This window comes from Salvelinus fontinalis, chromosome 2 (assembly GCF_029448725.1).
Source record: "Salvelinus fontinalis isolate EN_2023a chromosome 2, ASM2944872v1, whole genome shotgun sequence".
In the NCBI taxonomy this organism is placed as follows: Eukaryota; Metazoa; Chordata; class Actinopteri; order Salmoniformes; family Salmonidae; genus Salvelinus; species Salvelinus fontinalis.
Genome location: NC_074666.1, coordinates 34,723,436 through 34,748,729, shown reverse-complemented (window position 1 = coordinate 34,748,729; position 25,294 = coordinate 34,723,436). Strand labels below are relative to the sequence as shown.

Sequence of the window (25,294 nt, the reverse complement as noted above, 5' to 3'; positions counted from 1 at the left end):
TAAATGCTCAGGTGTAGAGCTTTATTTTGAATTCAAAATGGCCACCTGTCTCTGCAAGGGTTAGTTGGGGCTTCTGTGAGTCCCAGGGACTAGTCATGACTGATCTTCAGTCTTTATCTTCTTTTGACTAGTTTTTTTCTTAGTTTATTATTTAATTTGAGCCTGGTCCAGCAATCTTGTTGGCTTTTGTATAATTTTGTAAATACCAGCATCTGCTCCAAATGCCTTAAATTAAAACCATGCACAGGATCTTCTGCTTCCTGCCTTTCCTTGATCACCAGCCTGACATCTCAAACCATCCAGGGCCAGAAGGGGGCCTACCATCCACCCTTACACACACCCTTACACACACCCTTACACACACCCTTACACACACCCTTACACACACCCTTACACGCACCCTTATACACACACACACACACACACACACACACACACACACACACACACACACACACACACACACACACACACACACACACACACACACACACACACACACACACACACACCCTGCTGTACTGTGTGCTCTGGCAGTGGCAGCAAGGACCCATGTGTTAATGCTTATGCCACTCCTCATGCCATTAGTCAAACTTTACTAGAACCACCGCACAGCATTACAGTCCTGACAGAATATTACAGAATAGGCTACAAAAAAATGGACTTGGATGAATGGTGTTGAGATGACTGCTGATCCAAGAAAACCATTATTTTCCTCTAACTATAAACACAAACTGAGAAACGTGGCCTTTGGCCCCTGGGGCGCCAACATTTACTTCTCTGTAATTCCTCTGTTATCGTGGTACTTCTCCCCAACGTCTTCATATATATATAGTCTGTGAGGCATGCTCGGTAGGCAGTGGTATGTAATGGATGAGTGTAGCACTGGTGGGAACAATACACTGGTACTGTGTCTGGCCTAATTAGAATCACATGTGGTTCATCACTCACTGTAGTGTATGTATGGCACTGAGCGAGTGATACCCAGGGAGGGAGAAAGGGATGGAACCAGGGAAGGCGGTTTGAGTGTAGAGAAGAATGGGTGTCGCAGTATGACAGAGCAGAGGAGAGAAAACAGATGTGGGTGTCAGTGACACAGGGCCTAGTGCAGTATACGGCTGAAGTGGTGCGTGATGCTGCTCTGCTGTGGGGTAGAGATATGAGACAGGTTAGATTAAACTCAGAGGACAGAGTGGGGGTGATTAGGACTACTCTCCCTCCCTAACTGTGTTGGTGGGATGCCGTTTTGTGTCATATATATATTTACTCATTCCAGGGTTTCTCTTTATTTTCTACATTGTAGAATAATAGTGAAGACATCAAAACTATGAAATAACACATATGGAATCAAGTAATAACCAAAAAAGTGTTAAACAAATCTAAATATTTTATATTTGAGATTCTTCAAAATAGCCACCCTTTGCCTTGATGACAGCTTTGCACACTCTTGGCATTTTCTTTTTACTGAGGAGTGGCTTCCGTCTGGCCACCATAAAGACCTGATTGGTGGAGTGCTGCAGAGACGGTTGTCTTTCTGGAAGGTTCTCCCATCTCCACAGAGGATGCTTCAAGATTGCTTCAAGAACCTTCAAGATGGCCACCATTGTTCCTGTACCCAAGAAGGCAAAGATAACTGAACTTAATGACTACAGCCCCGTAGCACTCACTTTTGTCATCATGAAGTGCTTTGAGAGACTAGTCAAGGATCATATCACCTCCACCTTACCGGCCACCCTAGACCCACTTCAGTTTGCATACCACCCCAACAGGTCCCCAGACGATGCAATCGCCATCACACTGCCTTATCCCATCTGGACAAGAGGAATACCTATGTAAGAATGTTGTTCATTGAGGACAGCTCAGCATTCAACACCATAGTACCCTCCAAGCTCATCATCAAGCTGAAGGCCCTGGGTCTCAACCCTGCCCTGTGCAATTGGGTCCTGGACTTCGAGAGCATCCTGTCGGGCTGTATCACCGCCTGTTGCGGCAACTGCACCACCCTCAACCGCAAGGCTCTCCAGAGGGTGGTGCTGTCTGCAAAACGCATCACCGTTGCGCAAACTACCTGCCCTCCATGACACCTACAGCACCCGATGTCACAGGAAGGCCAAAAAGATCATCAAGGACAAGAACCACCTGAGCCACTGCCTGTTCACATCGCTACCATCCAGAAGGCGAGGTCAGTACAGGTGCATCAAAGCTTGGACTGATAGACTGTTAAACAGCTTCTTTCTCAAGGCCATCATACTGCTAAACAGCAATCACTAACTCTGCCTACATTGAGACCTAATCACTTGCCACTTTAATAAATGGATCACTGCTCACTTTAAATAATGCCACTTTAATAATGTTACATATCTTACATTACCCATATCATATGTATATACTGTATTTTATACCATCTACTGCAACTTGCCTATGCCGCTTGGCAATCACTCATCCATATATTTATATGTACATATTCTCATTCACCCCTTTAGATTTGTTTGTATTAGGTAGTTGTTGGGGAATTGTTAGATTACTTGTTAGATATTACTTCACTGTCGGAACTTAGAAGCACAAGCATTTCGCTACATTTGCATTAACATCTGCTAACCATGTGTATGTGACCAATAACATTTGATTTGATTTGATGAGGAGATCTGTCAGAGTGACCATCAGGTTGTTGGTCACCTCCCTGAACAAGGCCTTTCTCCCCAGATTGCTCAGTTTGGCCGGGTGGCCAGCTCTAGGAAGTTCCAAACTTCTTACATTTAAGAATGATGGAGGCCACTGTGTTCTTGGGGACCTTCAATGTTGCAGAAATGTTTTGGTACCCTTCCCCAGATCTGTGCCTCAACACAATCCTGTCTCGGACCTCAATGGAGAATTCCTTCGACCTTGTGGCTTAGTTTTTGCTCTGACATGCACTGTCAGCTGTGGGACCTTGTATAGACAAGAGTGTGCCTTTCCAAATGTCCAATCAATTGAATTTACCACAGGTGGACTCCAAGTTGTCGAAACATCTCAGGGTTGATCAATGGAAACAGGATGCACCTGAGCTCAATTTCGAGTGTCATAACAAAGGGTCTGAATACTTTTGTAAATAACTTATTTCTGTTTTTAAAAATGTCTGAAAACCTGATTTTGTTTTGTCATTATTGGGTATTGTGTGTAGATTGATGAGGGGGAGAAAAAACGATTTAATACATTTTTGAATAAGGCTGTAATGTAACAGAATGTGGAAAAGTCAAGGGGTGTGAATACTTTCCGAATGCACTGTAGACTGGCCAGGTTAATCCAGGTTAAAGCTATCATCCCTTATTGATTTCTCTTGTTAAATCCACTTCAATCAGTGTAGATAAAGGGAGGAGACAAATGAGACATGAATTGTGTATGTGTGCCATTCAGAGTGTGAATGGGCAAGACAAAATATTTAGGTGCCTTTGAATGGGGTATGGTAGTAGGTGCCAGGTGCACTGGCTTGTGTCAAGAACTGCAACGCTGCTGGGTTTTTCACGCTCAACAGTTTCCTGTGTGTATCAAGAATGGTCTACCACCCAAAGGACATCCAGCCAACTTGACACAACTGTGGGAAGCATTGGAGTCCACATGTGCCAGCATCCCTTTGGAACGCTTTGGCTTACTTCCCTGTCGGTCATAACTTGAGGTTGATTTTATGACTGATGGATGGAGGACTGGAGAGAGGGATTGTCATCAATCCAATGGGGATCTAGGTCACTTAGAGAGGGGGAAATGGAGAGAGGGAGTGGGAAATGGATAGAGGGAGAGATTGCTATGTGCGGTTTTACCCCATCTCTATTCCAGATGTTTGGCATTCTGACTTTTCTAATTGCCGCCCACGTCTCATCTCTCTCTCCACACACCTTTCACATTAGCACAGATGTCTGTTAGCATGGCAGGAGGACCGGGTGCCTGTTGTATGTTGGGGTGGGTATTAGCCCAAAGGGAGAAGTTCTAATGCTTCAGATATGAAAAAATGGCAGGTTGCTTCGGTCTCCCTGTAGGGTAGTAATTATCTGCCTTGTCCAGAGACATCAGAATCGGAACTAGAGAATCATGAGAATGTGTGAATTAAACTGATTGTTTAGGTTAGGGTACGGTACAATATGATATGTTACAGAAAGCTCTGGTCATTGCTAATGTATGCTTTCTTTTTCCTTCCCAGTTGAGATACCAGCATGGCCTGTCCACTCCAGACCTGCGCCAGACCCTGCCCAACCTCAAGAACTTCTTGGAGCACGGCCTTCTGGTCCGATGGTGAGTACCTGTACTAGTCCACTCTCACTCTCCCAGTGTCAGAGTACTATTAAGCTACCCCACCTAGCATTTTTGCCCCCACTATCTCTACTCTATATCTTTTTCACTTCAGAGTCCGGTTGCACCAGTTGGTTGTTAGTGGGTCAGTTACAACCCACTAACAACAAACTGGTGCAACCGGACTACGCCCGACGTAAAATGCGCTCTATGCCGGACCAAAAAGTTATACCTATTGCACCACCTGGGCGTAAACCATTCAATGAGCTACAACTGGGTGTAGTGTGTTAAATTGGGACTATCTTTAGCATGATACCCATAGAAAATTATATAAATCTATATTTTCAAAAGGATGTGAGTCTCGTGTTCATATTTCACAGCCTCCGCAGGCTTCAAAAGCAAGATAATACCCTTGATTGATGCTACATTATAGCATGTGTCTGATCAGTAATAGATGAGCAAATGAATAGATGAGCTACTACCACTTATTTGCACAGCCAGAGATCAAATAAACTATAACCTAACCGACATAACCGTAAAAACAAATAACCGTTTTTGTTATGAACAGCTGACTGAAGACAGGACGGCTGGGCATTTGTGCAGTTGAGACCGTTTCTGGGTTAAGATGGACTCTTAACAACATAATGAAGCTTTGTTTCTCCTTGCTTAATAAACAAGCAAGGTGTTGTTGAATAGGGCACTATCAATAAAATGTCACAATACGGTGCAGAGCGTTAAATTTGGATGCTGGGGGGCAAGGAGACCCCCAGGTCTGCTAAACCATAGACAACTACATGCCATTTTTAAGGGAATGTTAAATAAATGTGAACTATTTGTTTGTAATGTCATTACTTTTTGAAGAGCATAGTCCAAACTACACATTTACAATTATTCCACATGCTCTATCATCAGAGTTATATAGAAAGTAACTGCATGCTTTTCATCATCAGTGAACATCAATTGATCATGTCATTTCAGATACGTGAAGGTCACCTATCCATTTGGCATGTAGCTAAATAGTTAGCTAGCTAAGCAAAAAAGGTGTCATTTAACTTGCTTCATCAGAGGTTAGGCTTTTGGAAAGAGCTTGACATCAGCAAGTCCTCTTCCTGGTAGAGTTGGCTGACTACTGTCACTATAGATGGCAAGCAAATAAAACACTATTTGGATAATATAGCCATCTAGTTTATTCCCTGAAATGTAGCTTGTTAACTAGCCATATTGACCTGTTCTGTTGTTAGCTAGCTAGACTTGTCTGTTAGCAGCAATTGTGATTAAAAAACAATGTTGAAAAGGGGATGTTAGGTAACTTCGCTAGGTAGGCCTATATTGGTTGGAGAAAATAGTACATTAGGTTTACTTACCGCTGTATGTTTAGCCAACTGTACAAAGACATTTTCAACAGGTAGCTTGCAAAGTAAACATTATCAGCTAACAGTACATCGGCAAAGGATGGGAAACTAACCTAAGCCACTTATTTTATATCAATAAAATATCTAATGGTGGTCAATATTGAGAGGTGTATTGTGAGGCTATCCTACTGTTTCTGAAATTATATGATCAATTGATGTTTACTGATGACAGTAAACAGTTACTGATCGGCAGACTCAACAGCCTTGGTTTCTCAAATGATTGCCTCGCCTGGTTCACCAACTACTTCTCTGATAAAGTTCAGTGTGTCAAATCAGAGGGCCTGTTGTCCGGACCTCTGGCAGTTTCTATGGGGGTGCCACAGGGTTCAATTCTCGGGCCGACTCCTTTCTCTGTATATATCAATGATGTCACTCTTGCTGCGGGTGATTCTTTGATCCACCTCTACGCAGACGACACCATTCTGTATACATCTGGCCCTTCTTTGGACACTGTGTTAACAAACCTCCAAACAAGCTTCAATGCCATACAACACTCCTTCCGTGGTCTCAAACTGCTTTTAAATGCTAGTAAAACTAAATGCATGCTCTTCAACCGATCGCTACCCGCACCCGCCCGCCTAGCATCACTACTCTGGACGGTTCTGACTTAGATTATGTGGACAACTATAAATACCTATGTGTCTGGCTAGACTGTAAACTCTCCTTCCAGACTCACATTAAGCATCTCCAATCCAAAATTAAATCTAGAATCGGCTTCCTATTTCGCAGCAAAGCCTCCTTCACTCATGCTGTCAAACATACCCTCGTAAAACTGACTATACTACCGATGCAGTTGTCATACCAGGCGGTGGTGCAACCAGTTAGGATGCTCTTGATGGTGCAGCTGTATAACTTTTTGAAGAGCTGGGGACCCTTGCCAAATCATTTGTTGTGCCCTCTTCACGACTGTCTTGGTGTGTTTGGACCATGATAGTTTGTTGGTGATGTGGACACCAAGTAACTTGAAACTCTCGACCCACTCCACTACATCCCTGTCGATGTGAATGGAGGCGTGTTCGGCCCTCCTTTTCCTGTAGTCCACGGTCATCTCTTTTGTCTTACTCACTTTGAGGGAGGGGTTGTTGACTTGGCACCACACTGCCAGGTCTCTGACCTCTATATAGGCTGTCCATTGTCAGTGATCAGGCCTACCACCATTGTGTCATCGGCAAACTTAATGATGGTGTTGGAGTTGTGCGCGGCCACTCAGTCGTGGGTGAACAGGGAGTACAGAAGGGAACTAAGCACACACCCCTGAGGGCCCCCCATGTTGAGGATCAACGTGGCAGATGTGTTGTTGCCTACCCTTACCACCTGGGGGCAGCCAATCAGGAAGTCCAGGATCCAGTTGCAGAGGGAGGTGTTTAGTCCCAAGGTCCTTCGCTTAATGATGACTTTGTGGGCACTATGGTGTTGAACGCTGAGCTACAGTCAATGAAAGCATTCTCATATTGGTCTTCCTTTTGTCCAGGTGGGAATGGAAGTGTGGAGTACAAATGTGATTGCGTCATCTGTGGATCTGTTGGGGTCCGATGCGAATTGGAGTGGGTCTAGGTTTTCTGGGATGATGGTGTGGATGTGAGGCATGGCCAGCCTTTCAAAACACTTCATGGCTACAGACGTGAGTGCTATGGGGCGGTAGTCATTTAGGCAGGTTACCTCGGCGTTCTTGGACACAGGGACTATGGTGTTCTGCTTGAAACATGTAGGTATTACAGACTCGGTCAGGGAGAGGTTGAAAATGTCAATGAAGACACTTGCCAGTTGGTCAGTGCATGCTATGAGAACATGTCCTGGTAATCCATCTGGCCCCGCGGCCTTGTTGATCTCATGCATAGTTCAGCGTTCTAGCCTCGAATCGCACATAGAAGGTATTTAGCTTGTATGGTAAACTTGCGTTGCTGGACATCTCACGGCTGGCTTTCCCTTTGTAATCCGTGATAGTTTGCACGGCCTGCCACATCTGACAACGTCAGAGCCGGTGTGGTAGGATTCGATCTTAGTCCTGTATTGATACTTTGCCTGTTTGATGGTTTGTTGGGGGGGCGTAGCGGGATTTCTTATAAGCATCCGGATTAGTTTCCCACACATTGAAAGCGGCAGCTCTTGCCTTTACGTTAGTGAGGATGTTGCCTGTAATCCATGGCTTGTGGTTGGGATCTGTATAATTGGTCACTGTCAATGCAGTTATTAATGATGCCGGTGTCTGATGTGGTAAACTCCTTAATGCCATCAGATGAATCGCGGAACATATTCCAGACTGTGCTAGCGAAACACTTCCTGTAGCTTAGCATCCGCTTCATCGGGGAACATTCGTATTGAGGGCATCGCTGGCACTTCCTGTTTGAGTTTTTGCTTGTAAGCAGGAATCAGGAGCTTAGCGTTATGTTCAGATTTGCCAAATAGAGGGCGAGGGAGAGCTTTCTATGTGTCTCTGTGTGGAATAAAAGTGATCTCAAGTTTTTTCACCTCTAGTGGTTCAGGTGACATTAAAGTCACAAGCCACTAGGAGCGCCACCTCTGGATGACCATTTTATTGTTTGCTTATGCCCCAATACAGCTCATTGAGTGCAGTCTGAGTGTCAGCATCGGTTTGTGGTGGTAAAAAGACAGCTACAAAAAATACAGACAAAGTCTCTTGGTAAACAGTGTGGTCTACAGCTCATAATGAGGTATTCTAGCTCAGGTGAACAGATTCTTGAGACTTGAAATTAGAGATTGTGCACCAGTTGATTTTAACAAAGAGACAGCCCCTCATCTGAGCTTCCCCAACGCAGTCGTTCTGTCCTGCCAATGTATAGAAAAACTAGCCAGATTTAGAGTACCAGTCAAAATTTTGCACACACCTACTCATTCAAGGGTTTTTCTTTATTTGACTATTTTCTACATTGTATAATAATAGTGAAGACTCCAAAACTATGAAATAACACATATGGAATCATGTCGTAACCAAAAAAGTGTTAAACAAATCAAAATATATTTTATATTTGAGATTCTTCAAAGTAGCCACCCCCAAACTTTGGCAGTACGACCACAGACCACATGTAACCACGCCAGCCCAGGACCTCCACATCCAGCTTCTTAACCTGTGGGATCGTCTGAGACCAGCCACCCGGACAGGTGATGAAACTGTGGGTTTTCACAACTGAAGAATTCCTACATAAACTGTCAGAAACCATCTCAGGAATGGTCATCTGCTTTCTCGTCGTCCTCACCAGGGTCTTGACCTGACTGCAGTTCGGCAAAGTGAAACCGAATTCAGTGGGACAATGCTCACCTTTGGTGGCCACTGACACGCTGGAGAAGTGTGCTCTTCAAGGATGAATCCCGGTTTCAACTCTACCAGGCAGATGGCAGACAGCTTATATGGCGTTGTGTGTGAGCGGTTTGCTGATGTCAACGTTGTGAACAGAGTGCCCCATGGTGGTGGTGGGGTTATGGTATGGGCAGGCATATGCTACAGACAACAAACACAATGGCAGTTTGAATACACAGAGATACCGTGACGAGATCCTGAGGCCCATTGTCGTGCCATTCATTCGCTGCCATCACCACATGTTTCAGCATGGTAGTGCACAGCCCCATGTCGCAATGATCTGTACACAATTGGAAGCTGAAAATGTCTCGGTTGGCCTGCATATTCACCAGACATGTCACCCATTGAGCATGTTTGGGATGCTCTGGATCAACGTGTACGACAGTGTGTTCCAGTTCCCGCCAATATCCAGCTACTTTGCACAGTCATTCAACAGGCCACAATCAACAGGCCACAATCAACAGCCTTATCAACTTTATGTGAAGATGTGTCACGCTGCATGAGGCAAATGGTGGTCACACCGGGTGTGGCTGAAATAGCCAAATCAACTAATTTGAAGGGTGTCCACATACTTCTGTATATATAGTGTATATGTGACCAAAAGATGCATATCTGTATTCCCAGTCATGTGAAACCCATAGATTAGGGACTAATACAAGACTGATTTCCTTATATGTACTGTAACTCAGTAAATTCTTTTAAATTGTTGCATGTTGCATTTATATTTTTGTTGAGGGAATTTACCATGTCCTTGTTCAGCCAGACTCTGAGAAACATACAGTGCATTCAGAAAGTATTCAGATCACGTTGATTGAATAGTCTGGGCGAACGGAGCTCATCCAGGTTATTCTTCAGTGATTGCGCGTTCACCAGTAGAACGGAGGGTATAGGCGATTTATCCACTCTGCGTCGTAGTCTCGTCAGGTATCCCGCACGCCAGCCTCTATAGTGGTCTCTCCTTCAAGTGAAGTAGAAGTCTTCGTCCAATTGGATGTTAGCTGTTCTGATGTCGAGAAGCTTTTTTCGGTTTTAGGAAACAATATCAGACAACGAGGCCGCAGGGGACAAAATAAGGCTTTCACTGTGTTGACTCAGGAGTTTGAGAACCTTGCTGAGAACCGTGAAAGTTTTGTGTCCGTCTCTGGAGCTGGCCTGGCTATGTACACACACACTCTGGCGCACACACACACACAGGCACTTACCCAACATGCACACATACTCTCACACGGTTTTGTTTGCGTCTCGAGAGCCTGCCTTACGAGAGCCTGCCTTGCCGAACTGACACGTACTCACCCATGTACTCACACACACACACATACACACAGGGCTGAAATACTCGTCAGGGGACGACGGCTGGCTGTTCACACAGCAGACTTACAGCACCTTGTGTGTGGGTGAGAATGTGCAGTAAGCCTGAACAGGCCATAAGTTAGGTCCTCGTCACAGGACCCACATAGTTCTCCCCTCTAACTGACTCAGACAGCAGGTAGTGGGGGACAGGAAGGTGGTCTGACTCTGGGGCTCCACACTGAAGTAGTGAAACACTGAAACGGGGAGGACATGCATTCAGTCCTGCTCTCCTTTTGCATGGGACTTATTTTATTGCCCTTCCTCCCCACCGTATTACTTCCAGTTCCCCCCTGCCTGAAAAAGCCTCAATTCAGATACTATTTCCAGCGGAGGGGCCTAGCGTATGAAATATGGATGCATAAAAATGCTGTGCAGCAGCTGAAGGGAGTTAACTGGTAGACTGTGAGAGGGAAAGGGAAAGGGGTTTGATATCTGTTCCCCTCCCCTCTCCTCCACTACTATACAGGGGTGGTGGTGGGGCGAGGGCATGTCCAAGGGAACCATTTCCCTCCATGAACTGTGTAGATGTTTCCCCCTCCATATAGAGCTTTCAGCATGTACAATACGCTGACCAGAAGGGCTCTTCTCATCCATGGGAACATGGGCTTTATCCAGGGAACTTCATTGGGAAGTACAGTGCACTGAGTGTACAAAACATTAAGAAAACCTGTTCTTTCCTTGACATAGACTGACCAGGTGAATCCAGGTGAAAGCTATGATCCCTTATTGATGTCACTTGTTAAATCCACTTCAACCAGTGTAGATAAAGGGAGGAGACAGGTTAAAGAAGGATTTTTAAGCCTTGAGACAATTGAGACATGGATTGTGTGTGTGTGCCATTCAGAGGTTGAATGGGCAAGACAAAAGATGTAGGTGCCTTTGAAAGCGGTATGGTAGTAGGTGCCAGGCGCTCCGGTTTGAGTGTGTCAAGAACTGCAACACTGCTGGGTTTTCATGCTCAATAGTTTCCCGTGTATCAAGAATGGTCTACCACCCAAAGGACATCCAGCCAACCTGACACAACTGTGGGAAGCATTGGGAGTCAGCATGGGCCAGCATCCCTGTGGAACGCTTTCGACACCTTGTAGAGTCCATGCCCCGACGAATTAAGGATGTTCTGAGGGCAAATGTTTTGTACACTCAGTGTATATGATTGGTTAAGGTTTGTACTGTATAGAAAGAGACTGTTTTGTTTAATGTTCCTAGGCTGATCCCTTCCTACTGAAACAGTCAAGACGTATGTACATCTCAGTGGCATAGAATACACAGGTGTATAGAAGTGGAAGGACTTGTAAACCTGGCCTCTTTACTTTAAAGAGACCTAAAATGTTACAGAACCAAGCAAGTGGTTAAGGCAGCCAGAAACATTTGACTTGAAGGAACTTACCAAAGGCAGTTAGTTCTTCTTGCTTTGTAAACGGAACAGCTTGCCAAGTTCAAAACGAACCTGTTAAGCTCCTATTTGTGGCTCCACATCTGCGGAGGCCCTGGCAGAGGTTCACAGGTCCTAAGCCCAGGCCGGTGCACCGAGTCTGGGGTGAGGGGGCTAGATGATTGAACACAGCCCCGGCACCGGCTGCTTCTCCAGCCGCCCGGAGATTCCGAAGATTCCCCCCAAAACCCCTGGTGAGAGAACAGTGATAACGGCATTAAATCTGAACCCCTCCTTAACTGCCTTCAAACACACAGTCCTAGAACACACAGGAGGAAATGTTTAGCCTGGCATGTGTATGTGTGTGCCTGCGTGCTGCGTGTCTCTATCTTCACTCCCGCAAATGTCCACCTGTGACAACCAAGCAAGTTCAGCCTAAATGGCCAATAACACAGTCAGGAATACTGGTCCTGGTCTGTGTCAGTAAGTAATTGAACATGCATTGCAGGAAAGCTGGTGGCACACATCCAGTACAGTAGGTGTTTCATTATGTGGAGATTATTGTTCCAGGTAAGTCATAGGGATGGTAGTTGATGAGATGGTAAGGGTAGATGCTTGATGTTGTGGAGGAACTCATACAGTATAATCAATCAAATAAAGCTAATTTGTTTGGATGAGTTCGAGCATCCCTACACAGACACACTTACAGACATACACGCTCTTGGTTGTGTGTTGCAAGGTGTGTGCCTGTGTTTGTCTGTATGTCTCTGTGTGTGTTAGCTGTACAGTGGTTTCCATGGATGAGGCAAGAATGAGCTGACATCTGGAGGAACGCTCCCTACCACCAGATCTCTATGAATCAAACAGCCCAGCACGGAACAGACCTGCTCTCCTCTATGTCACAGATTACTGAGCTAGCAGGGCCAGCTGATCTCATTAGTAATTGCCATTCATTGAGGTACTGCATAGATCCCCACAGTTATGTCATTCTAACACAACATGTCGCAAATTAACGGAATCTGTCTTACTGTGAGACAGTGTGGGGTACTGTAGTTCTCTGTGCCATACAAACTGCTGAGAATCAAGTAAAATACAACAGTGTGCAGTCACAATTGGCAGCACTGTTAGTGTTCATACTATCGACTTGTTCAATATGTTTTACATGCTGTGCTGTGGTGATTTTCATACGATGGTTACGTTCTCCGTCTTCAAAAGGCCAGACTTGGACAGAGGAGACTTGCTCTATTACAATATTTTCATTTAAACTCCCCTCCACCCCCTTAGTGTGTTTTACAATATTTCAGTTATAGCATTTGGTTTAGTAGTTCCTGTGGGATTTTCGGTTGCCACGACATCAAAGCCTGAATCTTATCTTCATTGTGTATTTTGGCTCTGATCACGGCTCCTTAGCAGGAATTGGAAATGAAGAGAGCTATGCCTTGAACCTGAAACAAGGTCTGTCTGAGGATAAGACAGCAGAAAATGTTTGGTTTAGTAAATTCCTGGCCTGCCTGGAATATCCAGGGCTGAGTCTGACACAGGCAGAGGAAGAAAGACCCCATTTAAAACAAACATGTTAGGAGAAGAAGTGGGCCTATCCGCCGCTGGGCCTGCCAAGTCTGGGCCTAATGGTTTAGGCAGAGGGCTCAGGTAGCTTTTATGTGGTGAAATCATTGACAAGGAAGTCCACCGGGGCTTAGAGGACTAGTAAAACTTAATGATGAGTTAGAACGTCCATAGTGAAGTACTTTGTCCCTTTGGTTGTAAATCACAGGTCGTCCAATGTCCGCCCTGAAAGAGACAGGGATGCCTACAGTACAGTATGCCTGGCTATACTACCCATGCCAACACTGCAACCTACCATACTATACAACACTTCTAGCCTGGATTTAAACTTGGTCCAAGTACAGTGCATTCGGAAAGTATTCAGACCCCTTGACTTTTTCAACATTTTGTTACGTTACAGCCTTATTCTAAAATTGATCAAATAAAAAAAATCCCTCTATCTACACACACTACCCCATAATGACAAATTGGTCATTGGTGGAGTGCTGCAGAGATGGTTGTCCTTCTGGAAGGTTCTTCTATCTCCACAGAGGAACTCTGTAGCTCTATCAGAGTGACCATTAGGTTCTTGGTCACCTCCCTGAACAAGGCCCTTCTCTCCTGATTGCTCAGTTTTGCTGGGCGGCCAGCTCTAGGAAGAGTCTTAGTGGTTCCAAACTTCTTCTATTTAAAAATGATGGAGGCCACTGTATTCTTGGGGACCTTCAATGCTGCAGAATTGTTTTGGTACCCTTCCCCAGATCTATGCCTCGACACAATCCTGACTCGGAGCTCTACGGACAATTCCTTTGACCTCATGGTTTGGTTTTTGCTCTGACATGCACTGTCAACTGTGGGACCTTATATAGACAGGTGTGTGCCTTTCCAAATTATGTCCAATCAATTGATTTTACCACAGGGGACTCTAATCAAGTTGTAGAAACATCTCAAGGATGATTAATGGAAACAGGATGCACCGGAGCACAATTTTGAGCCTCATTATTAAAGGGTCTGAATACTTATGTAAATAAGGTATTTCTGCTTTTAGTTTTAATACATTTGCAAACATTTCTAAAAACCTGTGTTCGCGTTGTTATTATGGGGTATTGTGTGTATATTGATGAGGATGGGGGGGGTTTTAAAGGGGGGGAGGAAATCAATTTCTGAAAAAGGCTGTAACGTAACAAAATGTGAAAAAAGTCAATGGTTCTGAATACTTTCCAAATTAACTTTATGTATTGTTTATAGGCACAATGGGCTACTGTGTGAAAACTAGACCCTTCATTGCTTCGCTCCAATGGAGAGTTCTTCTCCTGTAAATCCGCCAATATTCCCTCCATCCCTCACCGTCCTCCCGCTCTATGGGTTCCAGGTTTTTCAACAGTATTCAGGAAGTGTACTACTGCTCTCCCTTCCCCTGAGCAGAGCAATAATTACTGTATGGGGAGTGGTGCAAGGAGGGGGACAGCCTAATTGGTCTGAATAAAAAGCAATGTGTCAGGAGTCATACTGAGACAATGTGTTGCATGAAAAAATATTATGACAGCCCATTCAAGGAGATTTGTGGGGGTTAGCCTCCTGCCGCCACTCCTCAGACTCTTTACTACACTCTTGATTAAGGGACTTAACTTGACAGCTGTTTAAAGGAACCAATTTGGAGGGGAGCTTAATGTAACAAACAAACGTGCTCCAAACAAGAAATGCCTTATTATCCAGGCCTTATTATTGTAACATCTAAACACTCCCAGAAAAGAAGAAGTGGTCATATGTTTTACGCAGTCTGATTGTATATCATATCACTGTGTTTCGGGGCCAAAACGCATGCAGGCGTCTGTGTTGGCCAGCTTTCTCCTGGATCCTAACCTGGGTTCTCCTGAAGCTGAGATGGATTACTGTGTGGTAGGGGTACTGGGAGAGAGCCAGGGAGAAACTAGAAGGCTTGATATTAATTCAAATCAAAGATTGGATCAGTCTCAGAGCTCTTGCCACAAGGATGTCATTCAGAGAACAACAGACTGTGGGCAGTCATTAGCTTGTTAAAAATTATGCATTGAATGTTTGAAACTCCTGCTTAACAAACAGTCAGCTCTGTTTTTTCCAACCTGTCCTCTGTTTGAAAGGGGCCCAGCCTGGACCACGGTTTGGGTTTGCTCGCTGGAATGATAATTCAGTTCTCATGGAAGGTCTCTTTATTCCCGTCTTCCAAATCAGGTTTTTAGTTTTTTAGTTTTGGAGCGCGCTCAAAACACCACAATCATTTTGTTGAGGAGTTCACAGATACAAATCATTAATGGCAAACCATTAAACTTTTGGCTTTTTGGAGAAAACTGATCAAGAGTTTTGAACAGCATGTTGTTTCTATTTAGCCTTGGTTTATGGGATATACTGTAGAGTCGCTAAGGGCCAATGTGAAGGCAATTGCGTTAGATTATGTTTTCAGATAGACACGCGCTGTGAATAAGTGCAGCACAGTGTGTATCCCCAGTTATTGCTCAGAAAGAAGAGCTCTCATGCCAGCTTATCTCAACTCATTATCTTTATTTGTTTTACTTTGCATGAATGTTTGACCTCATCTTGTGTGTTCCTGTAAGCTGCTTATTAAATGCTGGCCGTGAGCTATAATTATGATCAGGTATGACATGGGCCATCCGCTTTGTTTGGGTTTCCTCTTTTATAGGGCAGGTTGAGGACACTGCTGTCTTGTGTCTGTGACTGACTCATCAGCAGTGAGCTGTTTGTGTCAAATCAAAATCAAATTGTATTTGTCACATGCACCGAATACAACATGTGTAGACCTTACAGTGAAATGCTTACTTAAAAGTCCTTAACCAACATTGCCGTTTTAAGAAAAAGAGTGTTAAAGTATTTACCAAAATAAACTGAATTAAAAAATATATATATATATTATCTTCTGTGAGCTCAATGCGCAGTTTTCCTAGAGATAAATCAGAGCAAGCTTGAACATTGCGATGTAGTAGGGAGTTGTCATCTCCAACAGGCCAATATTCTTTATATTTTTGCGCAGAAAATGTGCTAATTAACTACAATTACCATAATCCATTGCCTATCTACTTGTCCGGTTTGTGTGGGGCAGACACTGAGAGGGAGAGAATAGACAGAAGAACGTACAATCGAGAGGGATAGAGAGAAGTTGCTTTGCGAGGTATCGACCTGAAAATACATTTTCTAAGTGATTGATAATTGGTCAGTCATCATGAAAGTATCCCTTATTTACTTTGAAGAACTACTAAAGTTGTGCTTTTGTCAGTCATCATGAAAGTATCCCTTATTTACTTTGAAGAACTACTAAAGTTGTGCTTTTGTCAGACAACATAGGCAGCAGCTTTGTAGAGATGAGATGATGACTTGGAATGAAATAATAAAGACCATAAAATAAAACGTAAATATTTTATTAAAGTAATCAGTAATGGGCAGCCACTACCGTCATGGGACTTCTATGAATTGTTTTTTTTAGAGCATTCAACCCACATAATGCATAGTGCATTTAATGTAAAACAAATAATAATCATTTGAAGCTAAAATCAAAAACGGTGATTTTTATTTTTTAATCATCGAACTAAAACCAAATCGACCTCAAAAAACACTAATCGCTCAGCACTAGCATGCGTGTGTGTTTTTAAACCCTGTATGTGAACTGTTTTGTCAGTGCCCTGTGCTCTGCTGCCTCCACGGGGGGCAGGGGCCGCGGTCGGGACCCTCTTAACAAGCTACCATGTGTTGAGTCCTGAAGTACTCCATCAAACAGCTAGGCAATGACCAGTCAGTTGCTGTGTGTTTGAAACATTCCCCTGGCATAGGCCTCTAGGTCCTCTCTGTGTGCGTCTTGCTGCCACACGCTAGACTAGACTATCTGGCGTCTGATACAGGGACATCACCACCCAGTGACCTCACCACCCTTTTAACCTGTTTAACTAGCCAGGATCACTTACCCAGGCTCCTCTGCTCTCTAACCAGACACAGGTGGACCTCTGACAGCACAGCACAGGGACCCAATTTCACCTTTGACCCCATGAGATATCCCCCCAATGTCTCCTCTCATACCTGAATGATCAGGTTAAGTATGGCTTAACAGCTATGGACCCCTTGTTTAAGTTAATTTACGGTTAGGGTTTGCATGGGACAGATGGGGGTTGCTCTATCGTGTCTGTTATCTGTTATTCCGTAAAAATGTCTCGCATACTTTCTAGGAGGCATGCTGTGAGCTTCCACGCTGCATGGCCCTGCCGTTGCACGAGCTGAGAAAATGTTTTTGAATGTAATAATGGGGAGTGATTTGCAGTGGACCAGCTGTCTGGGATCTGGATCAGGAGGGGGAGAGATGAGATGCAGAACCATGTCTGATCAGAGAGGCCTGGGGGCTAGACAGGGGAGGGGAGCCTTCCTCCCTCTATCCTTCCCTCTCTCCATGACCCTTGGATGTGAAAGACTTATGAGCATATCCATCATATCCTCTTTCATTATTTCTTTCTTTCTCTCCCTACCTCCCTCTTTCTCCATCTCTCCTTCTCTCCCACAGTGATCGGCATCATGTCTCCAGCTCTATCCCGGTCCCGACAGGAGCCAAGTCTCAGATCAGTGTCTCGGCTGCGTCAGAGGTGGGATTCCCCACCAACACCAGCTCTCCAGACCGGGGCTCACTGAGGAAGAGGGCCAGCTCTGAGGCCGACAAGCAGAAGTACAAAGCCTCTCTTCCTCCCAGCTACAACACGGCCATGGCCATAGACCAGCCACAGGGGGGCCTGCCGCCGCCCTCCCCCTCCCTCAAACACATGTCCTCCTCCCTGGACGCTAGCATCGACCTGGCCAAGACTCTGGAGGTCCAGGCACAGCAGACACCAGCCCCAGGAGAGGAGGATGGAGACGGAGAGGTAGAGGTGGTAGAGGAGGAGCAACTGCCTTCCACCACCACAGGAGACTCAGATTGCCCCACTCCCGCTCGGGACAGCACCATTGAGGAACTGGAGGAGGTGGCACTCACCAGCAAGCAGAATACCATGAACGGCTCAGTGGTGCCAGGCTACGGGCTGGCAGGGCCCACAACCGGGCTAACAGTGACCATGGCATTGAACCCAGAGTTGTGCTGCTCTGTGGAGCAGGCAGAGGAGATCATGGGGACTGAGGCCACAGGCCTGGGACTGGGGGACGGGGCCAGGCTGGAGGACTACCCCTGCATCCCCGTGGAGCACGCTGTGGCCGTGGAGTGTGATGAGCAGGTGCTGGGTGAGCTGGATGCCGCCGGCTTCGAGGAGTTCTCCCGCCGCATCTATGCACTAAATGAGAACATGTCCAGCTTCCGCCGGCCACGCAAGAACTCCTCTGAGAAGTGACAACAGGAGAGCAGGACCTGAGGGGAGGGCTGGTGTGAGGGCAGGACTGGAGTCACAGGACACATGAGTCAGGGACATGAACTTAGTGGAGAGGAAGGGGGGTCTTGTGTGTTTTGGTGTTTGTGTCACTCTCCCTTTCTCCATGCATCAATAGAAATCAAACGTAGGAACTACGGTATTTGGAATGTGACAAATTTGCACTTCTTCTCGAAAAACATGTATATCAGAGGAGGCTGGTGAGCGGAGCTATAGGAGAACAGGCTCATTGTAATGACTGGAATGGAATTCATGGTACGGAGTCAAACACATCCAACATATGGAAACCACGTTTCCCTCCGTTCCATTTTTTCCATTGCAGCCATTACAATGAGCCTGTCCTCCTATAGCTGTTCTTACCAGCCTCCTCTGATTTCTATAATCCTTTGAAATTAAATAAAGCAAATGTTTGTGGTTGAAACACTTCTGCAGCTTTCTTTTTTCAGGATGCATGGCAGTGCTGTGGGAGGGAGGGAGGGAGGGAGGGAGGGAGGGAGGGAGGGAGGGGGTGTTTGTGTTGTAACCACCTTTAAACACACAAAATGTATCCTTCCTCCCTTCCTTGAAGTAACCAGTAATCTAACATAAGTAGCTTGATGAAAGCTATAGAGTCTTCACTTGTACCTGTCCAGTCCTTGTACCTGTAAGTAATGACTTCAAGGGAAGGAGAGATGAATTTGAACAGAGCCAGGGTCTTCAGCATGGCTGACAGAGGAAAGGAGGTACAGCAAAGACCTATCCCACCTCTGACCTCTGTCACCTATTATTAGGAAATTGACCGGTCACTAGGCCAGGGCAGTTAAGACCGTTGGCCCAATCAGATACTCCGTTACTGTTACGCCCTGCACCTCCAGGTCCAACAGCCGTTGGACCGGGCTGCCCTTTCTCTATCCCAAGGGACCATGACATGTGGGAGGGAGGCTTGAGCTCATGGCACATGGCAGGGATACAGTGCAATTTCTCTGTCTTCTCCATACCTGTTTTTTCTTTTTTTACTATTTTAATAAGCCCCATTAATATAAGTATTAATATAAAGTCTAATAATTCACATATTATTCAATAGACCAAAAACATTTCCGGTGTGTACTTAGGGTTGCAAAGGGTCGGAAACTTTCCGATAAATTTCTGCATTTTGTTCTGAAATTTTCCATGGGAATTTAAGCCCTGGAATTTGGGGAATTTTGTCTAAATGTATCAAAAAATGTAGCTTATAACTGAACCTTTTTTGTGGGATACACATATGGCAATTCTAGGTCTTGTGGCATATTTTGGTTAAACTATCCCCAATTCAATGGAATTGCAACCCTCTGCATGCACAGTGCATTCTTTTATCACATGTGCAGTGCACTCTTCCATCACATGTACAGCTGATTCTCAAGATCTTGCACGCTAATGAGATGCTATTGAGCCCACACTACTACACTGTCTGAGCCTAGAACTACATATTTTCTGGTAAGTTTTGATTACAATACTGGGTGGGGTGAATATATTTTATATGACATACATGAATTTTTGTTAACTAGTAAATAGTAGCCTACAGCAAAGTGTGTTTTAAATAATTTCTAACTTGTTAACCATTTCTGCTAGTTAGTTTTTGCTAACATGTGGGTTTTAGCTTACTTGAGCCTACTAACTGAGGAGTGTTAATTGACCTGTTTCCATATATGTTTCATTTTAAAACATGTATCTTACAAAGGAGTTGTTTAATCTAACTGCTTAACTATTTATCTGTACATGGAATAGTATTTGGTTTTTGTTTTACAAATGTTTTTCTAATCTTTACAGGAAAATGCCACGGGAACTATCTGATGTGTGGAGACATTTCACTGCAGCTAATGTAGAAGAAAAAGCTGTGTACATTTGCAAATACTTTGCCAAATCATATGTGAAGAATGCAACAAAGATGCAGAATCCTCTGGCCAAGTGCATGAAGTTCCCTAAGCGCTCATTAAAAGCAACCTTTGACAAAAGTCCCTCTACTTCTATTTGAGGTGAAAATGATGAATCAGACACCTTATCGATAGCAACGGCTCATGGACCTCCTGGAATCAGAAGGTTTTTTTGACTATGGAGGAACGTAGTCAGAGAAATGCTGATGAATGTCTTGCTCGAGCTGTGTATGCAACTGGTTCACCTCTGATGCTCACAGGCAATGTGTATCGGAAGAGATTTCTGAATGTTCTTTGCCCAGCATACACCCCTCCAACCAGACATGCTTTATCTACTCATTTGCTGCATGCAGAGTTCAACAGAGTTAAAGTGAAGGTCAAGCAAACCATAGAGAAAGCAGACTGTATTGCAATCCATCTCTGATGGGTGGTCGAATGTTTGTGGGCAAGGAATAATTAACTACATCTCCACCCCTCAACCAATATTCTACAAGAGCACAGACACAAGGGACAACAGACACACTGGTCTCTACATTGCAGATGAGCTGAAGGCAGTCATCAATGACCTTAGACCACAGAAGGCATTTGCACTGGTGACAGACAATACTGCAATCATGAAGGCTGCTTGGTCTAAAGTGGAGGAGTCCTACCCTCACATCACATCCATTGGCTGTGCTGCTCATGCATTGAATCTGCTCCTCAAGGACATCATGGCACTGAAAACAATGGATACACTCTACAAGAGAGCCAAGGAAATGTTTAGGTATGTGAAGGGTCATCAAGTTATAGCAGCAATCTACCTCACCAATTAAAGTGAGAAGAACAAGAGCACCAGATTGAAGCTGCCCAGCAACACCCATTGGGGTGATGTTGTCATGTTTGACAGTCTCCTGGAGGGGAAGGAGTCTCTCCAAGAAATGGCCATATCACAGTCTGCAGATATGGACAGCCCCATCAAGAGGATCCTCCTGGATGATGTATTTTGGGAAAGAGTGGTAAGCAGCCTGAAACTCCTGAAACCTATAGCAGTAGCCATTGCACAGATTAAGGGAGACAATGCCATCCTGTCTGATGTTCAGACTTTGCTTGCAGATGTAAGAGAAGAAATCCGTACTGCCCTGCCCACTTCACTGTTGCTCCAAGCAGAGGAAACTGCAGTTCTGGAATACATCAAAAAGTGTGAATACTTCTGCCTGAAGCCCATACACGCAGCATCGTACATGTTGGACCCCAATTATGCTGGCAAGAGCATCCTGTCTGGCGCAGAGGTCAACAAGGCCTATGGTGTCATCACTACCATGTCTCGCCGCCTGGATGGGGGCAAGGTTCCTGGCAGTTTCCAAGCAAGGGCTTTCGGATGTGGATGCGATATGGCAGGCGTGCCAACATATCTCATCAGCCACATGGTGGAAGGGACTTTGTGGATCTGAGGCTCTTTCCCCTGTTTCCTCCATCATCCTCCAAATCCCACCAACGTCAGCCGCCTCAGAGCGCAACTGGTCCTTGTTTGGGAACACACCCACCAAAGCACACAACAGGCTGACCAATTGGTTGAAAAACTGGTGGCCATCCGGGCAAATTTGAGGTTTTTTGAGCCTGACAACGAGCCATCCTCAACAAGGTTGGAAAGTGACAGTGAAGATGAGGCCTCAGAGTCTGATGTCCAAGAGGTGGACATTGAGGAGATCCAGGGAAAAGACATGGAAGCCTGAGAGGAAGACAACCAAAGCTTTAGTTTCTAGACTCATTTTACAGATCATTTTACAGATGTATGTTGAAAATGTTTTTGGGAGATGCGATGGATCATTAGGGATCATTCAATATTCCCTTTCTTTTGTTGTTCAGTGAAATAATCCCATGTGAAGAGTCAACTCATTTAATTAAAATTAATTCTGGAACTAAATTGTTTTTTAAAATTCTGTTGGAAGGATTTAATCATTTGCAATTATGTCTACTTATGATAAGGTAAAAGGTTTATGTTTCTGTCTCCATATGATATGGTAAATATATCCAATGCAAAAAAACATCTACATATAAATGGTCTTAATATTAATTTGCATATGTTCCCGTTAATTCCCACAGACAGTTTTCACCTCTGAATATTCCCCAAAATGTGCAAACCTATGTGTACTGTATGCTGTTGGAATGTCTCACTCAGGCCTTACATGTCATTGAGACATATATTATCCACCTTTTTAATGTTATTCTTCTTGTTTGTTTTTTAAAAAATGTCTTACTTTTCTCTGTTGATGAACTACTTTGTTTTCTTGCACTGGTGTTCATTGGCAATGTGCTTTATTTATAATGTCTCACTGAGTTTGTGTTTTGTTTTAAAGGAATTCATGTTTTATTCTTTTCCCTCATAGGCAGTCAGTCAGTCATTGATAACATTGTAAAGTATTTGAACAGTCATCAGCCCTGGGTTCAAATCTTTAAAATACTTACATACAATTTGGGTCTAACTGTGTCCCCTGTGTATTGCTCTGGGAAAGGACCACAGAGATCTCTGTAGACAGAAGCTGATATGGTAAACTGATTTTTTTTATTATGATCAAGTACTGTGGTAGATGACTGTTGAAATGTATTATATTTATGATGAGAGATTGAACCATAGTAGATAATTTCCATAAAATGCTATACAGTATGTGACCTTGTACATACAGTTGAAGTCGGAAGTTTACATACACCTTAGCCAAACACATTTTAACTAAGATTTTCACAATTCCTGACATTTAATCCTAGTAAAAATTCCCTGTGTTAGGTCAGTTAGGATCACCATTTTATTTTAAGAATTTGAAATGTCAGAATAATAGTAGAGAGAACGATTTATTTCAGCTTTTATTTCTTTCACCACATTCCCAGTGGGTCAGAAGTTTACATGCACTCAATTAGTATTTGGTAGCATTGCCTTTAAATTGTTTAACTTGGGTCAAACGTTTCGGGTAGCCTTCCACACGCTTCCCACAATAAGTTGCGTGAATTTTGGCCCATTCCTCCTGACAGAGCTGGTGTAACTGAGTCAGGTTTGTAGGCCTCCTTGCTCGTATACGCTGTTTCAGTTCTGCCCACAAATTTTCTATAGGATTGAGGTCAGGGCTTTGTGATGGCCACTCCAATACCTTGACTTTGTTGTCCTTAAGCCATTTTGCCACAACTTTGGAAGTATGCTTGGGGTCATTGTCCATTTGGAAGACCCATTTGCGACCAAACTTTAACTTCCTGACTGATGTCTTGAGATGTTGCTTCAATATATCCCCATAATTTTCCTACCTCATGATGCCATCTATTTTGTGAAGTGCACCAGTTCCTCCTGCAGCAATGCACCCCCACAACATGATGCTGCCATCCCTGTGCTTCACGGTTGGGATGGTGATCTTCGGCTTGCAAGCCTCTCCCTTTTTCCTCCAAACATAACGATGATCAATATGGCCAAACAGTTCTATTTTTGTTTCATCAGACCAGAGGACATTTCTCCAAAAAGTACAATATTTTGTATGATTTGTACTTTTCACACCAAAGTACGTTCATCTCTAGGAGGCAGAATGCATCTCCTTCCTGAGCGGTATGACGGTTGCGTGGTCCCATGGTGTTTATTCTTGCGTACTATTGTTTGTACAGATGAACGTGGTACCTTCAGGCGTTTGGAAATTGCTCCCAAGGATGAACCAGAAATGTGGAGGTCTACAATTTATTTTCTGATGTCTTGGCTGATTTCTTTTGATTTTCCCATGATGTCAAGCAAAGAGGCACTGTGTTTGGAGGTAGGCCTTGAAATACAGCCATAGGTACACCTCCAATTGACACAAATTATGTCAATTAGCCCCTAAGAAGCTTCTAAAGCCATGACATAATTTTCTGGAATTATCCAAGCTGTACAAATGCACAGTCAACTTAGTTTTTGTAAACTTCTGACCAACTGGAATTGTGATACAGTGAATTATAAGTGAAATAATCTGTCTGTAAGCAATTGTTGGAAAAATTACTTGTGTAATGCATAAAGTAGATGTCCTAACCGACTGGCCAAAACTGTAGTTTGTTAACAAGAAATGTGTGGAGTGGTTGAAAAAGCGAGTTTTAATGACTCCAACCTAAGTGTATGTAAACTTCCGACTTCAACTGTATACTTTTGTATGGAGAGTGTTTATTATTAAAGACTTTCAGTCCAATAGCATGGATGTATGTAGCCCCCTGTACACTGGTCTACCTGTGTTTGTTTCGGAAGTGTGAATGGGCATGTGTGTATGCATTTTATTTAACCTGTATGTATCCAGGTTATAGCCTGGTACCAGTCCTGTTTGGCATGATAAGTAGTGGGATATTGACACAAACAGATCTGGGACCGTGCTATCCAGGTAAGTCTCGCTGAGATTTTTAAAATTGATTTAATCATTATTTAATCAGGCAGTCATACTGAGACCAAGGTCTCTTTTACAGATGAGCCCTAAATTACATAAAATAAACACATCGAAATAAATACAAAATGCAACCAGGAAGAAAAACACAGTCATAAAAAACAAACACATTCATCAGTAATAAGGTCCTCAATCAGCTTTCTGAATTGCCCTAGAGGCACCAGAACATCACATTTAAGAACATTTTGAAGATTGTTCCGCAAGGAGGGTGCAAGAAAACTAAAAGCTGATTTACCTAACTCAGTAGAGACCAAAGGAATTTCCAGAGTTAGCCATCCCTGAGACCATCTGTGGTCAAATCTCTTTTGCACGAGAGACCTATGGTTCTGTGTTACCACATGTTGTGTGGGTGTG

The 25,294-nt window shown here is 44.0% G+C and overlaps 1 protein-coding gene and 1 long non-coding RNA gene across 2 annotated transcripts in view; both read left to right on the top strand.

The window, feature by feature from the left end:
• The window catches only part of LOC129867020 (UV radiation resistance-associated gene protein-like), a gene marked incomplete at its 5' end in the record, with an annotated part of 86,275 nt that extends 67,215 nt beyond the window's left edge, over positions 1–19,060 (top strand). The window contains 2 exons of the mRNA XM_055940124.1: positions 4,172–4,263; positions 17,793–19,060. Of these exons, the coding sequence (XP_055796099.1) occupies positions 4,172–4,263; positions 17,793–18,603 (903 nt within the window). The remainder of the gene's footprint in view (positions 1–4,171; positions 4,264–17,792) is intronic.
• A 90-nt stretch (positions 19,061–19,150) lies between these two features.
• Positions 19,151–24,721, top strand: LOC129817620 (uncharacterized). The gene is made up of 2 exons (XR_008753746.1): positions 19,151–20,091; positions 20,425–24,721. It is a non-coding gene; the product is annotated as an uncharacterized LOC129817620 (long non-coding RNA).
• Positions 24,722–25,294: the final 573 nt, after the last annotated feature.